Below are 16,652 nucleotides of genomic sequence, written 5' to 3'. Positions count from 1 at the left end.
CCTGCGATCGACAGAAGGTCGCTATGTGTCGTCTGAAACGTAAGAAGCTTTATTATTTAATAAAATCTTGTTATCATGATTTGGGTGTATTTTGTGGAACCATTTCGGTGTATTGTGTAGATCAAGTTGGGTGTATGTTGTTTATTAAGTTGGGATATTTCGTTTGTTGTGTTGGGTGTATATTGTCCATTTGGTTGGTTGTATCTTGTACTTTCATTTGAGTGTATTTTATACCTGTATCTTATTTTGTCTGAATAACATCAAATCTGTTTTAGAATACCGGCTGTGAACTTGGGAAGTGATGCTCCTTCCTCTCAAGGACGCACAGAACAGAGTAGTGTAAACCAGCTGTCACAGAGCATGTAATTTCTCTTTCAAATAACCGTTACTTTTGTTCTTCTATTACCCTTCTACTTCTAATTCTGTATATATTTTTTTTAGAAAAAAAAAGCCCTTTATTATTTTATTCAAGAAAAAAAAGGCAGGAAAAAAAAAGCAAAAACTGCAAGTATGTAAGTTCTCAGAAAAACAAAGCCTGTCTTCTTTTTGAATTGTTCGGGTGTATTTCTTGAATTTCTTTGGGTGTATTTTAGGTTGAGTCCGTCTGATTCGAATATGATGGTTGTGAGGGAACAGACACCGTTGGAAGCGCTTGCAATGTGAGTTTTCCAATAATATTTCAACCTTATAACCTTATTATTTTCAAAGGCATTGTTAACCTTTCCTTTTTCTTCTTGTTTAGAGTCCCGATTCAGGTTTTTGTGCCGGCATCCCAAACAACCACTGAGACAGATTTTGAACCAACCCCTATGCTACAGATTGAAGGGACTACAGAAACGTAAGAAATAGTATTGAGTGTATATTTGTTTAGAGTTTGGGTGTATATTAGCTAACAGTTTGGGTGTATATTGTTCCTGATTAGTTTTTTTTACGCCGTGATTAATTTTTTGTAACTGTGCAGCACTCCTGAAACCCCCAAACAACTTCAAGAGACCACACCCACGGTTCCCCCAGCTCCAACTAAAATGTAAGTTCATCAGACTAAAATCAATCTTTGCTTATCATCCGTATATTCTTATTCTTATTCTTATTCTTATACATGATGACGCAGTCATCCAGACGCAGAAGACGCTGCTGCCATGTTGATGATGGCACGGACAGTACCCTATGTTCCTAAAACAGATCCAGGGGTGCCATCATTCAGCCTTGGATTGACTGATTCGAGCCAGGAGGGGGCGTCAACGCAGGAGACAGAAAGGGCAAAATCTCCTGAATCTGCAAATTTGATAGAAGAATTGGACAATTTGGTCCAAAAAATAGCAAGCAGTGCGGCGAAGGGGAAGAACAAAAGTCCACAAATTCAGAGGGAGACTGGGGGAGAAAGTTCTGCAAAGTTTCGAACTCCTGGGGGATTATATCAGATTACGGATGATATGAAACAAAAGTGCTACATCTGGGGGACGAGACTGAAGGAAGATGCAGATGGCAATACTAACGAGTATGAGGAAATGTGCACTCTGATTGGCCAAGGAAAATACATTTTGATGAGAATGCACCTTGTATCCCCCCAGGCAAAAAGTGATATAGAATCTCAGGTAATATTAGAATAACATTAATGTTTTTACACCAAAGTCAATTGCAATGCTTATTAATGTAAAATTGATTTCGGCATATATTTCTAGATTGTATCTGCCATCTGCCTCATCCTCAACCAGAAAAATGAAAAGAGGTTTCAAGAACAAATATACTGTCTCCCCCCCCCCCCCGATATTGTGGTAAGTGTTACTTTTACGAACTTTGGGTGTATTTTCTGTATTGATTTGGCTGTATTTTTTACGTTCCATTGGGTGTAAGTTTAGTATTTCATTTCTTTTTTCGCAATTCTTGCAGTGCATGGCACTTTCGGATCACCCAAAGGGGGAATTCGTATCACCGAAAACAGAAAAGAAATTCAGGGTGGAAGCCTACCCGAGTTTCATTCCCTTCATAGATAGAAAAAAATTAACTTCCCATCCATATGTAAGTTTTTGTTTGCTAAATTTGTTAGTACACTTATTTACTTATATGCCAAATAAAATAACGCACTGTTGAAATGTGGGAATCCTTCAGATTTTTGCTCCTATTTGCCACATGGGGCATTGGTGGTTATGGCTAATAAATACAACAAAGCGGAAATGTCATATACTTGACCCGCTACACAAAAGAGCTCCAAGCGATGAGAGTAAGCAGGTTAATAAATTCACTGTAAGTTGCCTCTGTCTTCTTTACTTTAATATTTAGGTCTATTTCGTTAGTTGTGTTGGGTGTATATTGTCCATTCAGTTGGGTGTATCTTGTTCATTTATTCGAGTGTATTACTGATTTGTTTTGCTATTTAAAGGATATGTATTTTCAAGATTGATAACATATGCCGGCGGGGAACCTCTGCAGAAAGGGGAGAACGAGAAGAAAATTAAATAATCATATGTTAAAATATCAGGCCAAAAAACAAGGTATAAATTTGTGAGTCTGAACATTAAACTTTCGTAAATGAGATTTGTAATTTATTTTCTTCGTTTTCAGCTATGACTGCGCTATCTATGTTATGAAGTGGATGGAGTTAATTGAGCCGGAAAACATCAAAAAGGGGAAGTATGAATGGGATAATTGGCCACAGGTAACTGTCTTTAGAACTATATAACTCTGTATTACTTTACTGAATTAATATTGCTGTTTAAACAGAATATCCTTTTTAATTTTAGGAGGAGGTGGACCACTATAGAGTGGAGTATGCTTCCCAGATACTATTCAGTGAGATGAATAAAGAAAGAGATCGGGCAATTAGGGAGAGTAGTGCTATAAGGCTGTCGAAACCATCCTCTGTATTATTGAGTCCGTTTTGTCAGATTGATTCTGCTGATATAGAAACTGCATAATCCAACTGCTGGGTAGTTTGTAAATTGAACAAATGATGTAAATATTTGCCATTTATCAACAACTTCTATTCCATGTATATTTTTTCCCATAGTTAAACTATCTGTGCTGGTAAACTGTCTGTGATGTATTCAAAAGCTGTATTACAGGTGGTAAAATATGAAGGAAAAAATCAAGGCATATATAAACGCAAATTATAAACTGTTACACCCAACGTAGGTCTAATAATACACCCAACATTGCATAAAATATACACCCAAACTGTCTGTGCTGTATTCAAAATGTATGAATTACATTTACTAAAATATGAAGAAAAACATCAAATCAAATATTCACCCATAACCTGCGAATTTTTAGAGCTTTTGTTCTATATGAATCTATATATGTGTCTATATGTAAATTGTCAATGAACAAAAATACACCCAAAAGAACGGTGCTTTTACACCCATATTCTATAAAACTATACACCCAAAGAGTTATCCCCTGCTGCTGGTACCCTGAACTGATAATTCATAACGTGTCCTTGATATTGGCTGGAATTTGAATGCGCCGCTGATGCAGCATCAAACAGGTTTATCTGAATATAACACTCACACATTAGCTAACCTATTAACGAGAAAAATAAACTCAATCGCCACAAATTTAAAGAACATTACTTTTACCTCGCTTAAAACTTTCGTCTTCTTCTTCTTTGTGCCATTTGCGATCTGTTTCTCCAGCTTTGAACCTAGCCTGTTTTTTGGACGTCCTCTTGTTCGAATCCTTGGCGGGCTTTGAAGCTCATTAACGGATTCCAAGTTGGCGTCTTCGTGGGATAAAGATGTCCCCTTCCTTTTGGCTTTTAATGCTTTCATCTCGGCCATGACGTTATCGTACGCACGGTGCAGAATTGCAGTCAGCTCCTCCGATTCGGAGGCAAATTCGCAAATATTTTGCGAACGAAAAACCAATTGGTCGAACCTCTTGCTTCTTGGCTCCATTAGTGGCTCGTCGTGGCTGCTCTTGATGTGTGTGTGACGCCTCTTTACCTTCTTGCTCCATCTTTCCAGTATGTATCTAGGTGACACTTGGCTTGCTTGTTCGAAGCTTAACACGCTTAGTGCGTGACGGCACAGTATCCCTCTCGACTCGAATAATAAGCATTCGCATTTTACCTCGGCTGCAACTGAGTCGTAAGTAACCACGAACTTGTTGAATATTGAGCTGGAAACTTGTTCTCCGACGTCGTATACTGAATAGCCTAGAGCGGAATTCTTTAATCTGGTGATGCAATTCGCCTTTCCTCTGAATTGCGCTTGGACTTCCCTAAACTTTGCGTGAGTGTACGCATCTTGAAACTGAGCTTCAATGGAGGATTTGGTTGCACACGGTATGAGCATATGAAAATCTGCAGCATCTGATTCTCTCTCTGCTTGCTCCCTGCTTCCGAGGCAATTATCGTATTGTTTGACGAACTGAATAAGCGAGCTATTCCGGGTGATATACTTGTTAAAAAATGAATGCATGCTCTTGCTCCTTTGTGTGCTTCTCATCCCTGCCCAGAAGTGGTGATCCAGTTAGATAGGAACCCATATGTGACAGTCTTCGTACAGATCTGCATAATACACCCAAACACAGACTCTAAATACACCCGAAGGAACATGCAATTTACACCTCTGCTGCAGATTTTAAAAAGACATTACCTGAAAGCCACTTGTTGTCCGCAAGACCAAAATTCAGCAGAAAATCGTTCCAATTCCTATCGAATGAGTCTTTGCTGTGAGAGTTCCAAACAACTTGGCTCATTTCTTGTTCGATATCGGCATGTCCCTTGTACCCGTTTAATTTGCTTGGAATCTTCTTCATGATGTGCCAAATACACCAACGGTGAATTGTCGTTGGCATACAGGCCTCTAAAGCCCTTTTCATTTATGCGCACTGATTAGTGAGAAACCCTTTCGGAGCGTTTCCTCCCATGCAACGAAGCCAGCATTGAAATAACCATTTGAATGATTCCATTTCTTCGTTCTTCATCAAAGAGCATCCGAGAAGTGTTGACTGACCGTGGTGATTCACCCCGACAAAAGAACCACAGACCAAGTTATACCTGAAACAAATTACCATGGTCCAGAATGCAAAATCATTAGTTACACCTTAACAAATGCTTCGCATACACCCAATGAAACAGCCAATATACACCTCTGATGCGGATTCATAAAAATAAAATAATTTAGCATCATAAACAGGGGCAGTTTGTTTACCTGTTTGTATTGTAGGTGGTGTCGAATGAAATGACGTCTCCGAAATACTCAAAGGCGGCTCTGCTTCTTGCATCGGCCCAAAAAGCGAGCTTAATCGATTGATCCTCTTCGAGTTGGAGCTCAAAAAAGAAATTTGGATTCTTCTCTTTCATTCTTAACAAATATTTCCTGAATTCCTTTGCATCTTCTTGTTCGGAAACATTCCGCACTTCCCTCGTAATGTAATTCTTCACGTCCTTTTCGATAAAATTTAACTCGCGATGACCCCCGGCAGCCACAACAAATGATTGGTAGGTTTTGCTTGGTCTGATACCGGCCTCCTCGTTATTCTCTATTGTACGACGAATGGACATGCTTAGTTCCCTGTGCTGTTTGAGCATCTCTGCTTTGCTTGGACAGCAGGGGTGTGAATGATCGAGCACAACCTTTGAAATAATCCAAGCACCGACATCCTTCAATGTGTGTATATAAATTCTTGCAGGACAGTTTAGACCGGCTGTAGGATTGGTCTTCTCGGTCGGAGGTATTTTAGATTTCCATTTTCCCTCTCTGCTACATGTAATCAGTTGATTCTTAATCTCGTTTCCCTTCCTGTTTGTGCACCGAACTCTTGTAGAGAAACCTGCAGCCTTGGCATAGTTCCTGTAAAATTTTCCAGCATCTTCAAGGGTGGTAAAGGTCATTCCAACCTTCGGAACAAGCTCGTCATCAACAACCGAGAGAGGCTGCACAATACACCGTGTCAGAAACTGTAAATACACCCATAGATATGATTCAAATACACCCAATCATGCCTAGTATGATACACCCGAGCCACAACAACTCAACTACACAATGACCTTTAAAGCCATAAGCTGTAAATACACAAGCTGCAGAATACACCATGTCAAAAACTAAAAACACACCCAATCATGTCTGATATAATACACCTGAACAACAACAACTCAATTAAAATAACAAAAAACCAGTAAAGTGTAAATACACCCACACTTCTAGCAAAAATACACCCAAAAAAAGACTTGATCTACACCCGAACGTCTGCTATAAATTCCAGGTAATTAATCACAACTAATACATTGAATCGACAGATTCATGTTAACGTGTTAGTTTCACAGTCAATGTTTAGCAATTTTTCAACTACACAATGATATACAAATTACTGAAAGAAAATTCATTATGTAAATCAAACCTCAGGAACTTCGTTAGATCCAAATTCATAATCCACTTCGCCTGGATTCAGCTGAGAATCTGAGGTGGAATGATCCATTATCTTCAAAACGAGTTCAAACTTTGATTTCAGAAAACAACAAATCAAAATAGAAAACGAAGATCGAGTTACAGAGAGAGAAAAGTAACATAAACGAAGAACATACCAGTGAGAGAGCGAGAGGAAAAGAACGATGGAGAAGAACGAGGGAAGACGCGCGAGAAGAAGATCAACCAAATCTCAAAATAACGAAAACGAAGAAGGAAACAAATATTTTAAATTTGGTAGTTAGATATACACGGGATCTTATATAGCGCGTGTAATCAACGTACGTGGAGCAGCGCGTATTTTGATTTTATTGTTTAATGAGCTTGTAAAGCATACAAGCCCTAATGGCTTGTATGCAGAGTTTTTCCCTAAATTTAATTAGACAAAAATATAAAAATTACATCGAAATTAAATTCAAAGATCTTAAAATGTAATAGGAAAAAAATAAAAAATGACACAAATGTTTATTTTGAGAAAACTTTTGGAGAGTTGTATTTAATTATTTATTATTATTTGATTTATTTTAGAGATCAGAAATATTATGTATTAGAAACCCTTTCCCTCCACAAATTCCTGAATTTTGCGCTTTGCATGAGTCAGTTCAACTGCCATAACCGTTCAAAACTTGATTTCACCGCCAAAATCGTTCTCCGAATCGATCATTCTCTCTGGTTGTGAAGGAGATGGAGGAGTACTTACTGTGCATGAAGACTTTGCGCTCTCAAATGAACGGTATCTGATTACTAATCCATATTTTCAACAATTTCTGCTGCTGCTTTTCTTTTTAGTTTTCTTCAAAATTTTGAATTGGAACATAGATCAAATCCGAAGTTGAATTTTCAGATGTGGAGGATCAAGCGGCTAAGATCTCAGTAGAAGAGGAAACGCAACTCACCAACGTTCGCACGATGGAAAAAGATATCGAATCAGGTCTCTCTTCTTCAAACTCTCTCAATGTTATTGTTTCACCGAATTTTTCTCTAAATTCAAAGCTTCAAGAAGTTATTATTACATTCTATATAGTTTTTAACCGAAACTTTAGGACTGTTTATGAATTTCTCGCTTCAAGAAATTTACTTCAACTTGATAAAATATGAACTGTGTGACACGCTCCTGTGAAGCAGTTTCATATAATGTAAATGTTTATGTAGTGAAATCGGAAGTTAAAAGAACGAAGGAAGATACTGAACAAATGAAGAAAGTGATGGGTGAGCTATGCTCTAAGATATTGGAGAATCAGAAAAAGATTGCCTCTTCGGAATCTGATATCTCCAAGCTTACACAGGTAAAGGATGTGGCCTTTTCTGTGTTGTTGGCTATCTTACCAATTCGTGTGTAGAGGTGGAGGCTTTTCATGTGGTATTAAACGCACTAGCTATTTGATGTGCAATTCGGAGAGTAATTTTCTTTCGAAAGGTTTCATTGCAAAAATGAGTGAAATGAGAAGTTTGGTACGTTAACCAATTAATTTACTAACTGAATTAGTCATTGTTCTTTGTTGTAAATTATATTCATGATCTAGTGGACTGAAACTTGTTTTCTTTTTATTAATGTGATACTATCCATAGTTATGCACAAACTTATGTGTGTCTCTCTATGTTTAAAGTCATAAAGGTGAAGTTGTTATATGAAACTCAAATGTAATACTTAGAGATTTGTATCTGTAGCGATATGTTTCTTTTCTTTTCTTTTTTAAAAAAGAGAAAATTTTTGTGGAAAAACTCTCAAAACTATATGGAGATATAGTAGTGGTTTTTAATACTTCGGAGCATTTTTTTTTCTCCCTTGTTTTGGCTAGTACTTCAATAGTAATGAAAAAATAAAAGAGAGAAATGAAAAATAAAATAAAGTTCTGATATGTTATGCTGTTTTGCTCATGTTCATGACACTCTACCAACAGACCCTGGAACTTATTCATCAAGAGAAAGTTGGGTTATCTGCCAAACTTTCAGAGAAGAGGTAACTAAAGATGCTAAATGAATGTTCTTATACATATGATGGTTATCCATCTAAATTTCTTTTCTCCAACAGAGCCTACTATACCAAGGTTGAGGAGGACATGAGTGCCAAATTGCAGAAGCAACAGGTTTGATCTGATTAGTCTGCTTTATTCGTAAATGATGCCTACAAATATGTGTCAGCATATAATTGCTTACTTAATTAATTTTTTATTCACTTTAATTCCTGTGATATTGTACTTCACCTTGTACTTAGGAATATAAATAGGATATCAGAGGACTGTGTATCTTGAGTGATTTATTCACACAACTTAGGGTGGCTATGTGGTCCTTTTATCTTTCAACACGACTCATGACCTTTGGGGCACCAGGCTCAATGCATTCAATAATATGTTTGAACGATTGCCAGAGCAGCTGTTGGCATCAAAGGGGTAGGGAAATAATAAGTTTTATAAATATGTTTACACTTGAACTAGAAGCCAATCTGCTAGTATATAAATGTGCTATTTGGGTGTTGGTAGTGGTTGGCTACTGGGCTGAAGAAAAGTTTAGAGATACTTCTTAACATATGCGTCTAAGATTCTTTGAAAACATGTAGTGTGTCAAGTGCATACCATAGTGAGGAAACTACCATTGGAGGCATTGTGGAGTGTGAGTGTAATGAAGCCACTTCTTTAACGAACTTTTTATTGGACTCGGTGAATCTATTTTCCGTCTTTGTCCCATTGGTCCTATCATGTGATGGAAGACTCTCCATGTCATACTTCATGTTAGTTCTTTCTTTTAGTTTGTTGAAAAAAATTACTGAATAGAGAAATCTTTGGCAGGAGTGGCACAGAACTAAGATGACTAGTAGAAAATTGAAAGAGCATGAGGTAGTATGATTTCTCATTTAATGTTATCTCGTACATATATATATAGAATTTAATTTTGATGCACTGTCAGTATAAAACTCTTTTACACGTGCATCCAATCACATAACGCCACGTTAGCAAAAATAACTACCTTTTCTATTGACCGCGTGAATGGTCATCAAAGAGAACGGTTGTGATTGTACGACTGTGTAAAATATTTTACACTGTCAGTGTATGAAAATTAAACGCTCTCTCTCTCTCTCTCTATATATATATATATTTGTTGAGGGGGGGAGGAGGATAACACTTCCTCTTATTGTCAGGCGCTATCTGTTTATTAACTTTCCCTGTTAGTTTCTGCTAATCATTTTTGTCTTATGCAGATCAAGGAAAAAGTTGATTTACAGAAAAGTAAAACCAAAGGCATGACTCATGCTTCTGACAATTTTAACTAGCATGAACAAAAGGACTGGTCATTTACAATTCCAGTTTGATATTTGACCTTTGGTGATATAATAAAAAGTCATTACAAGAATTACTTGACATTGTAGATTTGTGCCCCGTATAATTAGAAGGAAAACAAGAGTATCATTTAACCAGTATTATTGTTTTGGCTTTGCATGAGAATGGCTACTGTGAATCTCTGATATACCAGTTGTAACATGCTGTTAATGAAAATTGCCTTGTTGATAAAGTATATGAATCTGTTGTGTCTATCACTTAGTGTGATCATTGTGATTGGTGCCACAAGATGCTATGGTTCAGTAGGAAAAAGTAGGGGTTAGCTCAGTTTAAACTCAAACCAGCACACAACTACCTACCTCTATCTGCTGCCCTAACAGAATCAGTATTTTGGTATTGAGTAGGGAACTTTATTTTGTCTAGACTGAAACTCTGAACTAAAAGTCGATCTGTTCATTTTATATTAGTTTTAGAAAAGGGGAAATATCATTGGATTACAGGCCATGAACATCCTTTTTCTTTTTTTTTTTAATTGATAAATAAATTTGATATCCAAGCTTTCTTTTCATAAACATGCAGGGAAGGCTGCAGCCGATGGTAACTGTATCATGGACAACCCGGTAGACTACTTTTTTCATTGATAAATGCTGCACGGAGGTGGAATTTGGTAATTTATCTGTGTATGACAGGGGAGTGATGCAAGGAAGAGCATAATCATCAAACTGGATTCAGCTAAAGGAAGGCTTGATGAAATTCTTAATCTAAAATCCAAGATGCTTATGGAGAACAACAAGGTCAGTGATTATGCTTCCTTTTAGGCTGTGAAGTAGATATTAGTCACTCAAGTTTATGTCCTGTTCTCTACTTATTTTTTGCTCTATAACATTTTCGTTTTTCATATCATGTTATCAGTCTGATTTAATTTTGCATTGTTCCCTGTAAGTTTTAAAATCGGTTCTAAAATAGCCTCTCCTTATATAACTTCTCTCTCTCTCTCTCTCTCTCTCTCTCTCTCTCTCTCTCTCTCTCTATATATATATATATAGGGTTTACCATTCATCCCCTTCTAGTTACTTCAAATAGCCATGAATGGTTTTGAAAAACAATATATCTTAAACAGTGCCATCTAAAATGGTCCCAAGCATCAAAATTGAGTGCAAAGTCTTATATGCGGCTGCTGCATACATGTAACTCATTTAGCTATAGCTAGCTATATAGTATATAGGGATTTCTTTCATACCCTAATGCTCTTGAGAAAATCATATTGGGAGCTTTTGATTGATATTCTATTTCACCTCAGATAAAACTCGCTATTGAGGATCTGAAATGCAAGACAAATGATTTTAAGGTTGGCTGTTATTCCGCTAGAGTTATTGAGACCTGTAATTATTTTTCCCCCTTCTTCAGATGGTTGAGGGTGGAAAAAATTACATATTGTATATTCTTTTTAGGAAATGTCGTATGTCTTAAATGCGTCAAGTTTATGATGTATCAAGATAATCCAATGATGTGATTTAGCAAAAATCGTTGATGTTAAGTATATTAAAGTCTCTCCCATTGAATTATCTTGTGCATCATAGCAATGTCTCTTTCTTTACTCCTTTTTAGTGGGATTGTCAATAATTTCACGGCTTTTAATCAGTGATTTTGTAAAATCTCTCATTCAAAGTTTTCTTCACAATGATTGAGCTCCACTAGCTAGAGCTAAAAGCTGCAGATATAACGGTTCTTCAAGAAGAATATAACGCACTTATGTCTGACAAAGCTGGAGAAATTGAGTACTTGCAGTCTCTGGGGAAACAAGTTGACAAAGTCAAGGTAAAATATGTACATGCAATGTAACCTTTTTCACCCCCTCAACAATTTGTAATCCTGCAATTCGCAATGAAATAGTTCTAGCCTATCCTTAGCAATATTTAGTTAAACTTGTCATTATCTTGCATAAAATAAAATTCCCTAAGTATACTTTCCCCTGCATTCATATATTCCTCTGATTTTACAGGAGATCCATCATGTGGTAAAATGTGCCTGCGGGGAGGAATTTACTGTGGCAGTGAACATGTAATTTTCCAGAGAGAACACCGATATCAAGACACCGCATATTCCGTTCATATTGATCTTGATCAAATAATATTATACCATTAAAAAAGAGCAAACATTTAAGTTCTGCAGTAGATGTTGTTTGGTTAATTGGAACCGAGTATCTTAGAATATGATCATTCTAGAGGTAAATAAATATACTGGTGTTTCATGTAATGGATGTGAGAACCGGTGTAATATTATTACTCATACTTCATTCAACTTAAGCTGCTTCATCATTGGATTGTCCACAATTATGATCACAGCTTAGCTTCTTGTTTGCTTAGGTGATTAATAATACACTTAACCATAAGTTATATTTGACCAAACATTCCCTAAATGAGTTTAGGACTGTTTTCTTGAATCAAGATAAACGAATCCAAGCTCATCTTTTAAGATATACAATTCTCATTTCGAAAGAATATTTTCAATATTCATTCAGTATTCAATAAGTTACAATAATTGTGCCAATTCAAATTTGCTCTCAAAGCTGTGTCACTGTGTGAATACATTACTTATCGGAGGATGCTGTACACATGCCGATAGATAAGTTGGAAGGAATACGGCAATACGCTGTCACTAGCATGTAGATTGCTAAGTTTGAAGGGCCATTGATCTGGATTCCAAGGATTTGATAAGAGAAGTGACAATCAACTTGATATAGATGCATAGAATGAAGTTTAAATGATAAATCATAATGAATAACTATCACTGACCTAAATGAGACAGAGACAAAAATAATATTGATATAAAGAGAAGAAAGAATTATGGTAGAGAAATCAAATTGCAGCCTTTTTTTATATCTACAATTTTTTTTTTGTCAAGCAGTGTCATAAGGAGACTTGTTAAGGTTATCAAAGTAGAAATAGATCAAAAGGATATGATTTCAATGTATTTATTATGTGGAAAGTTTTAAAATTTTTCATGAGTGGCAAGTGGCTACGTTTAATTTAGGCACTTGTTAGCTAAACCATTTTACAAAGCTTAAGCTAAGTGGAGTTTCATGATTGGTTTTCTATCTCTTTAAGCATCTTATGCAAGAGTTATATGAATACGATATTACGATGTATAGATTATACAAAATCTTTTATTTGGAGAAACTTTTCATGAGGGTTGAAAGAACCAAACTCCTTTAGTTTGACTATAGAGGTTGTGATACTGATACCATTCTAATAACCAACTCCTCAAAAGTTTTAAACTTACAGTTGAATGACTTTAAATTGCTACAACAAACCATTTAAGCAATTTGATACTTTGATATATATCTTATTGATCATCTATGATTGATTCCGATGCTGCATTATGATAATCAAATTTTACCACAATTAACATGAATTATTTTGATTTTGATTTTTATTTTTAAATGCTGATTCATAACTGATGCATAAATTCTGAGACTGACAAAAGCTAAAGCATGATAGTGATGTTGATGTATATGTGTATGTATATGCGTTGATCCTCCACCAAACCTAGAAGCTTGGACCTCAAATGTAGTAACTAGAAGGCAAAAAATTACCTTAGGAATCTCTGATATCTTCATCCTTCTACTGATTGTTTTGTCCATGTTGTCCTTCAACATCGATGCAGTGAGCGGCAATTGCAACCTCTCCTGAGACATTCTGGGAAACAGTGGTTTCTACATGACTAGTAGCTCTCAACTCTGATGATTCTATGGTCTGTGTTTCCTCATTGCTCTGTGGCCCCTGTCCAAGTGTTTCCATTGTCAGTATCCATATCAACACTCACTTTCCTTTTTTTTTTTTCACAATAAGAAGCACCAGGTCTTAATTGTCAACATCTAAATGGAGTCTAATCATAAATGTTGACAATCAAATGATACGTTATGTCTTGAACATGTTATAAATCTGTGGATTTGAATGAAAATTCAGTTAATATGGTCTCACATGAACATGTTATAAAGTTTCATCCAAGTGCCATATTTCTTTCTCATTTATTCCATTAGAGAAATATAAACATCATTATCAGCTAAGTAATATAAAAAATAAAATATCATTATACATGTGAGAAAGTAGTTTTGGACCAAGACCTCTTAGGATTACTGAAACACTTACATCAACCTGTCTGTGAGATGGCTCTGTTGAAGATTTAGCCGATGTTAATAGGGACAAGCGGCAGAGAGGGCAGGTGCTGTGGCTGGACAGCCAAAGATCAATGCAGCTCATGTGAAATGTATGGCCACATGCAGGTATCTGTTGAAGCTTATCCTCTGCTTGGTAGTCCAAAAGGCACACTGAGCATCTGCAACAGAAAACACAACATCTCATTGATCAGAAAAGCTAAAGATAAATTCGGTTTCAGTTCAAGCAAACACAAAACAGAATGAAGCCCTAATGTTTAGACAAGAAATTGGTATTAAAAGTAGATATAATCAAGTTGTGAGATTTAAGTATCTTGGTTACATTACCCAAAATGGTGGATCATATAGGATTTCCTTGCAACATTGTCCTATACTAAAGTATTGTTTCTACTTTCTAGTTTCTACTACAAGTAAGATAACTTGGAATTAGTGACCCTCAAGCAGGATCCCTTGCTTTATTGCTTTTTTTTTTTTACAATAGAAAATAAAAATAAAGATATGATTTGCATAGAAAATTACTCACTGGGTATCTTTGACAGAGAAGCTTTCCTTGTACACAATAATAGGCAGCATCTCTCTCAATTCTTTCTTCAACCCAATATCCCACTGCCTCAAAAAACAATATATGCAAAAGGTGAGTACCCATTTTACTTGTACCAAATACAACAATAATGTATGATATTATTACCGTGGAGATGGTGCTGGTGTTGGAGTCATGAGCAAAAGCAAAGGGTCTCATCCTAAGGGAGGACCAATCAACCCTTCTGGGTCGAAGATAGAAGACATAAAAGAGGAAGAGAAGAATGAAAGTGAAGAATATTGGTGCCGAGAAAATGAATGCTCGATAGAGCTTCAGTTCAGCTGAAGCAGCAGCAGCATCTGAAATATCAGATCCAGAATCAGAAGAAGAAGAAGAAGAAGAAGGGTATGACTCTGAGTAATAGCCTTGAGACATCACCAAACCATAGTAGATACAACTGTTAACTGCTTCTTCAACTGTTAATAACTAACTGGAATCAATGAATGAATCCATTTAATTTGCATTTGAGTCAGAAGCTTAGGTCAATCAAATGAAGAATTCTTGATGCTGCTCACTCACTTTGGATAGCAAAATGAACCGTAAATAGAAAAAATAAATAAATAAATAAATAAAATGGAGAAGGATACGTTTGGTGGTGATACTGACAAGTACATTAATGTGTGCAACTTATAACACGGCCGATGTAATAATGGTTCCTCATGTCATGTCTACAAAGGAAATTCATGTGCAGTAACTTTTCACATATTTAAGCCCGGGTTTTTTCTTCAATAAAATATATAAAATATTTTTTTTTATATATTATGGGACTCTTCTAACTCCACTTATGTTATACTGTGGTACATAGTGGATCCCATGTCCGATAAAAAAAGAGGATTGTGTTAGGCCTTTAATTGTCACATAAAATTTTTTTCGAATTTTCATGACATTAGAGTGATACCCGTGCAATATACGGAGAGATAGATTATTTATATTATATAATATATTTTAATAAATGTTATATTAAAAATATTTTAGAGAACATATTATAAATAGATTTTGAATTTATTTATTTTAAAAAAAGACAGATTATTTATATTAGAGTTATACAAAACTGCATTTTTATTTTTTTTCATTTTTCGATTTACATTAATGGCTACACTGTCTTTTCTTGCGGTTTTTTTGTTTGTAAATAATTAAAAAAAATAAATAAATGAGAATGAAAAACATATAAAAATGTTATATTAAATTTAAGAAATTTTTGACAATTAGTATAAGAGATTAAGAAATGAAGAGTAGTAAAAGTCTTAATATGTATAAGTTGTAGAATTTGAATATTTGTAACTAAAATTTTTTACAATTATTATTATTATGACACTTTTAATGTATGTTTATTGCATTTAATTAGTACTTGATGTTTCAATTGAATAATAATAGTTTTTTTTATTTGAAAATAAAAGTTAATTTGGCAAGATTTGAGTGGTGGATTTTAAAATTTTGCCAAGTAAGCGATAGTGTTGACATGGCGTAAGTAGAAGAAGAGAAATAACTTAGATGTAATGTGGGTAAACCTATGTACCTACTTTTATATATTAAGAATTTTCATGACATGGATTAAAGACGTTATTACGCTGAAGCTAAGTCGTTGCCCGGAAGCAACGTGTTGTATGGCTCGCGTACAGTATCAAATGAACAAGAATCGCTACATCGGTGCTTGGGTAGAGTGTTAAATGAGTAAGTGTTTCTGCATTTTCGTGAACGGACGAGGATAAATAAGATAGTTCACAAAGAAAAATGTAAAGGTAAAGGTCGGAGCGACAGAAGGTTGAGATTTGAAACATGGAATATAGGTACTCTAACAGAAAAATTCATGGAGGTAGTGAATACTATGACAAGGAGAAAGATTAACATCATGTGCTACAAGAAACAAAATGAGTCGGCGCGAAAGTTAGGGAGTTGGATACCTTTGGGTTCAAACTTTGGTATACAGAAAAGATGAATAATAGGAATGTGGTGGGTATTATCGTGGATAAGTAGTGTAAAAAGGACGTAGTGAATGTCAAGAGGGTGAGTAATCAAATCATCTATATCAAACTTATGGTAGAAGGAGGTACTTTTCATATGATTAGCGCCTATGCACCACAAAGTGGGTTCGGACAAGCAACATAAGATAAGATTTTGGGAGGATTTAAAGAGTTTGGTCCAATACATATCTTTGGGAGATAAAATTTTCTTAGGAGTTGATTTAAATGGCCATGTTAGAAGATAAGTGATTG

At 35.6% G+C, this 16,652-nt stretch overlaps 3 protein-coding genes across 4 annotated transcripts; 2 read left to right on the top strand and 1 right to left on the bottom strand.

Moving 5' to 3' along the window:
• The first annotated feature begins 615 nt into the window (after positions 1-615).
• On the top strand, positions 616-1,610 carry LOC148549916 (uncharacterized). Its single transcript, XM_088496200.1, has 4 exons — positions 616-659; positions 743-838; positions 962-1,027; positions 1,112-1,610. Exons 1-4 carry the CDS (start codon positions 616-618, stop codon positions 1,608-1,610), a joined length of 705 nt encoding a protein of 234 aa, XP_088352326.1.
• A 5,323-nt stretch (positions 1,611-6,933) lies between these two features.
• Positions 6,934-12,015, top strand: LOC107613806 (tropomyosin). 2 transcript variants are annotated; one of them, XM_016315963.3, is made up of 12 exons: positions 6,934-7,140; positions 7,252-7,338; positions 7,560-7,693; positions 8,309-8,367; positions 8,440-8,494; positions 9,194-9,241; positions 9,604-9,643; positions 10,262-10,302; positions 10,372-10,476; positions 10,983-11,030; positions 11,381-11,500; positions 11,685-12,015. In XM_016315963.3, exons 1-12 carry the CDS (start codon positions 7,092-7,094, stop codon positions 11,745-11,747), a joined length of 849 nt encoding a protein of 282 aa, XP_016171449.1. In that variant the 5' UTR covers positions 6,934-7,091; the 3' UTR covers positions 11,748-12,015. The 2 variants fall into 2 exon arrangements, with proteins under 2 accessions (XP_016171449.1, XP_088353684.1); XM_088497558.1 differs by lacking the exon at positions 10,983-11,030 and having other exon boundaries at positions 6,948-7,140.
• A 77-nt stretch (positions 12,016-12,092) lies between these two features.
• LOC107613807 (RING-H2 finger protein ATL7) lies at positions 12,093-15,084 on the bottom strand. The gene is made up of 5 exons (XM_016315965.3): positions 14,548-15,084; positions 14,383-14,465; positions 13,834-14,020; positions 13,278-13,464; positions 12,093-12,377 (listed from the first exon to the last, which is right to left on the bottom strand). The coding sequence occupies exons 1-4, from the start codon at positions 14,812-14,814 to the stop codon at positions 13,306-13,308; spliced, it is 696 nt and encodes a 231-aa protein (XP_016171451.1). The 5' UTR covers positions 14,815-15,084; the 3' UTR covers positions 12,093-12,377; positions 13,278-13,305.
• Between the last annotated feature and the right edge of the window lie 1,568 nt (positions 15,085-16,652).

The sequence above is a fragment of the Arachis ipaensis genome, chromosome B8, assembly GCF_059453495.1.
Source record: "Arachis ipaensis isolate K30076 ecotype BB chromosome B8, ASM5945349v1, whole genome shotgun sequence".
NCBI classification, from domain to species: Eukaryota; Viridiplantae; Streptophyta; class Magnoliopsida; order Fabales; family Fabaceae; genus Arachis; species Arachis ipaensis.
The sequence above is the reverse complement of the archived record's forward strand: the minus strand, read 5'-3'. Positions and strand labels throughout refer to the sequence as shown.

Bases quoted from the DNA above. Each gene is read 5' to 3' on its own strand.
- LOC107613807 (XM_016315965.3), bottom strand. From the start codon at position 14,814: ATGTCTCAAGGCTATTACTCAGAGTCATACCCTTCTTCTTCTTCTTCT. The intron at 14,466-14,547 runs GTAATAATATCA...TTTTTGAGGCAG, and splicing joins ACACCAGCACCATCTCCACG to TGGGATATTGGGTTGAAGAA. The intron at 14,021-14,382 runs GTGAGTAATTTT...TTTCTGTTGCAG, and splicing joins TTCTCTGTCAAAGATACCCA to ATGCTCAGTGTGCCTTTTGG.
- LOC107613806 (XM_016315963.3), top strand. From the start codon at position 7,092: ATGGAGGAGTACTTACTGTGCATGAAGACTTTGCGCTCTCAAATGAAC. The intron at 7,141-7,251 runs GTATCTGATTAC...TTGAATTTTCAG, and splicing joins TTTGCGCTCTCAAATGAACG to ATGTGGAGGATCAAGCGGCT. The intron at 10,477-10,982 runs GTCAGTGATTAT...ATTTCACCTCAG, and splicing joins TGCTTATGGAGAACAACAAG to ATAAAACTCGCTATTGAGGA.
- LOC148549916 (XM_088496200.1), top strand. From the start codon at position 616: ATGATGGTTGTGAGGGAACAGACACCGTTGGAAGCGCTTGCAAT. The intron at 660-742 runs GTGAGTTTTCCA...CTTCTTGTTTAG, and splicing joins CCGTTGGAAGCGCTTGCAAT to AGTCCCGATTCAGGTTTTTG. The intron at 1,028-1,111 runs GTAAGTTCATCA...ATGATGACGCAG, and splicing joins CCCCCAGCTCCAACTAAAAT to TCATCCAGACGCAGAAGACG.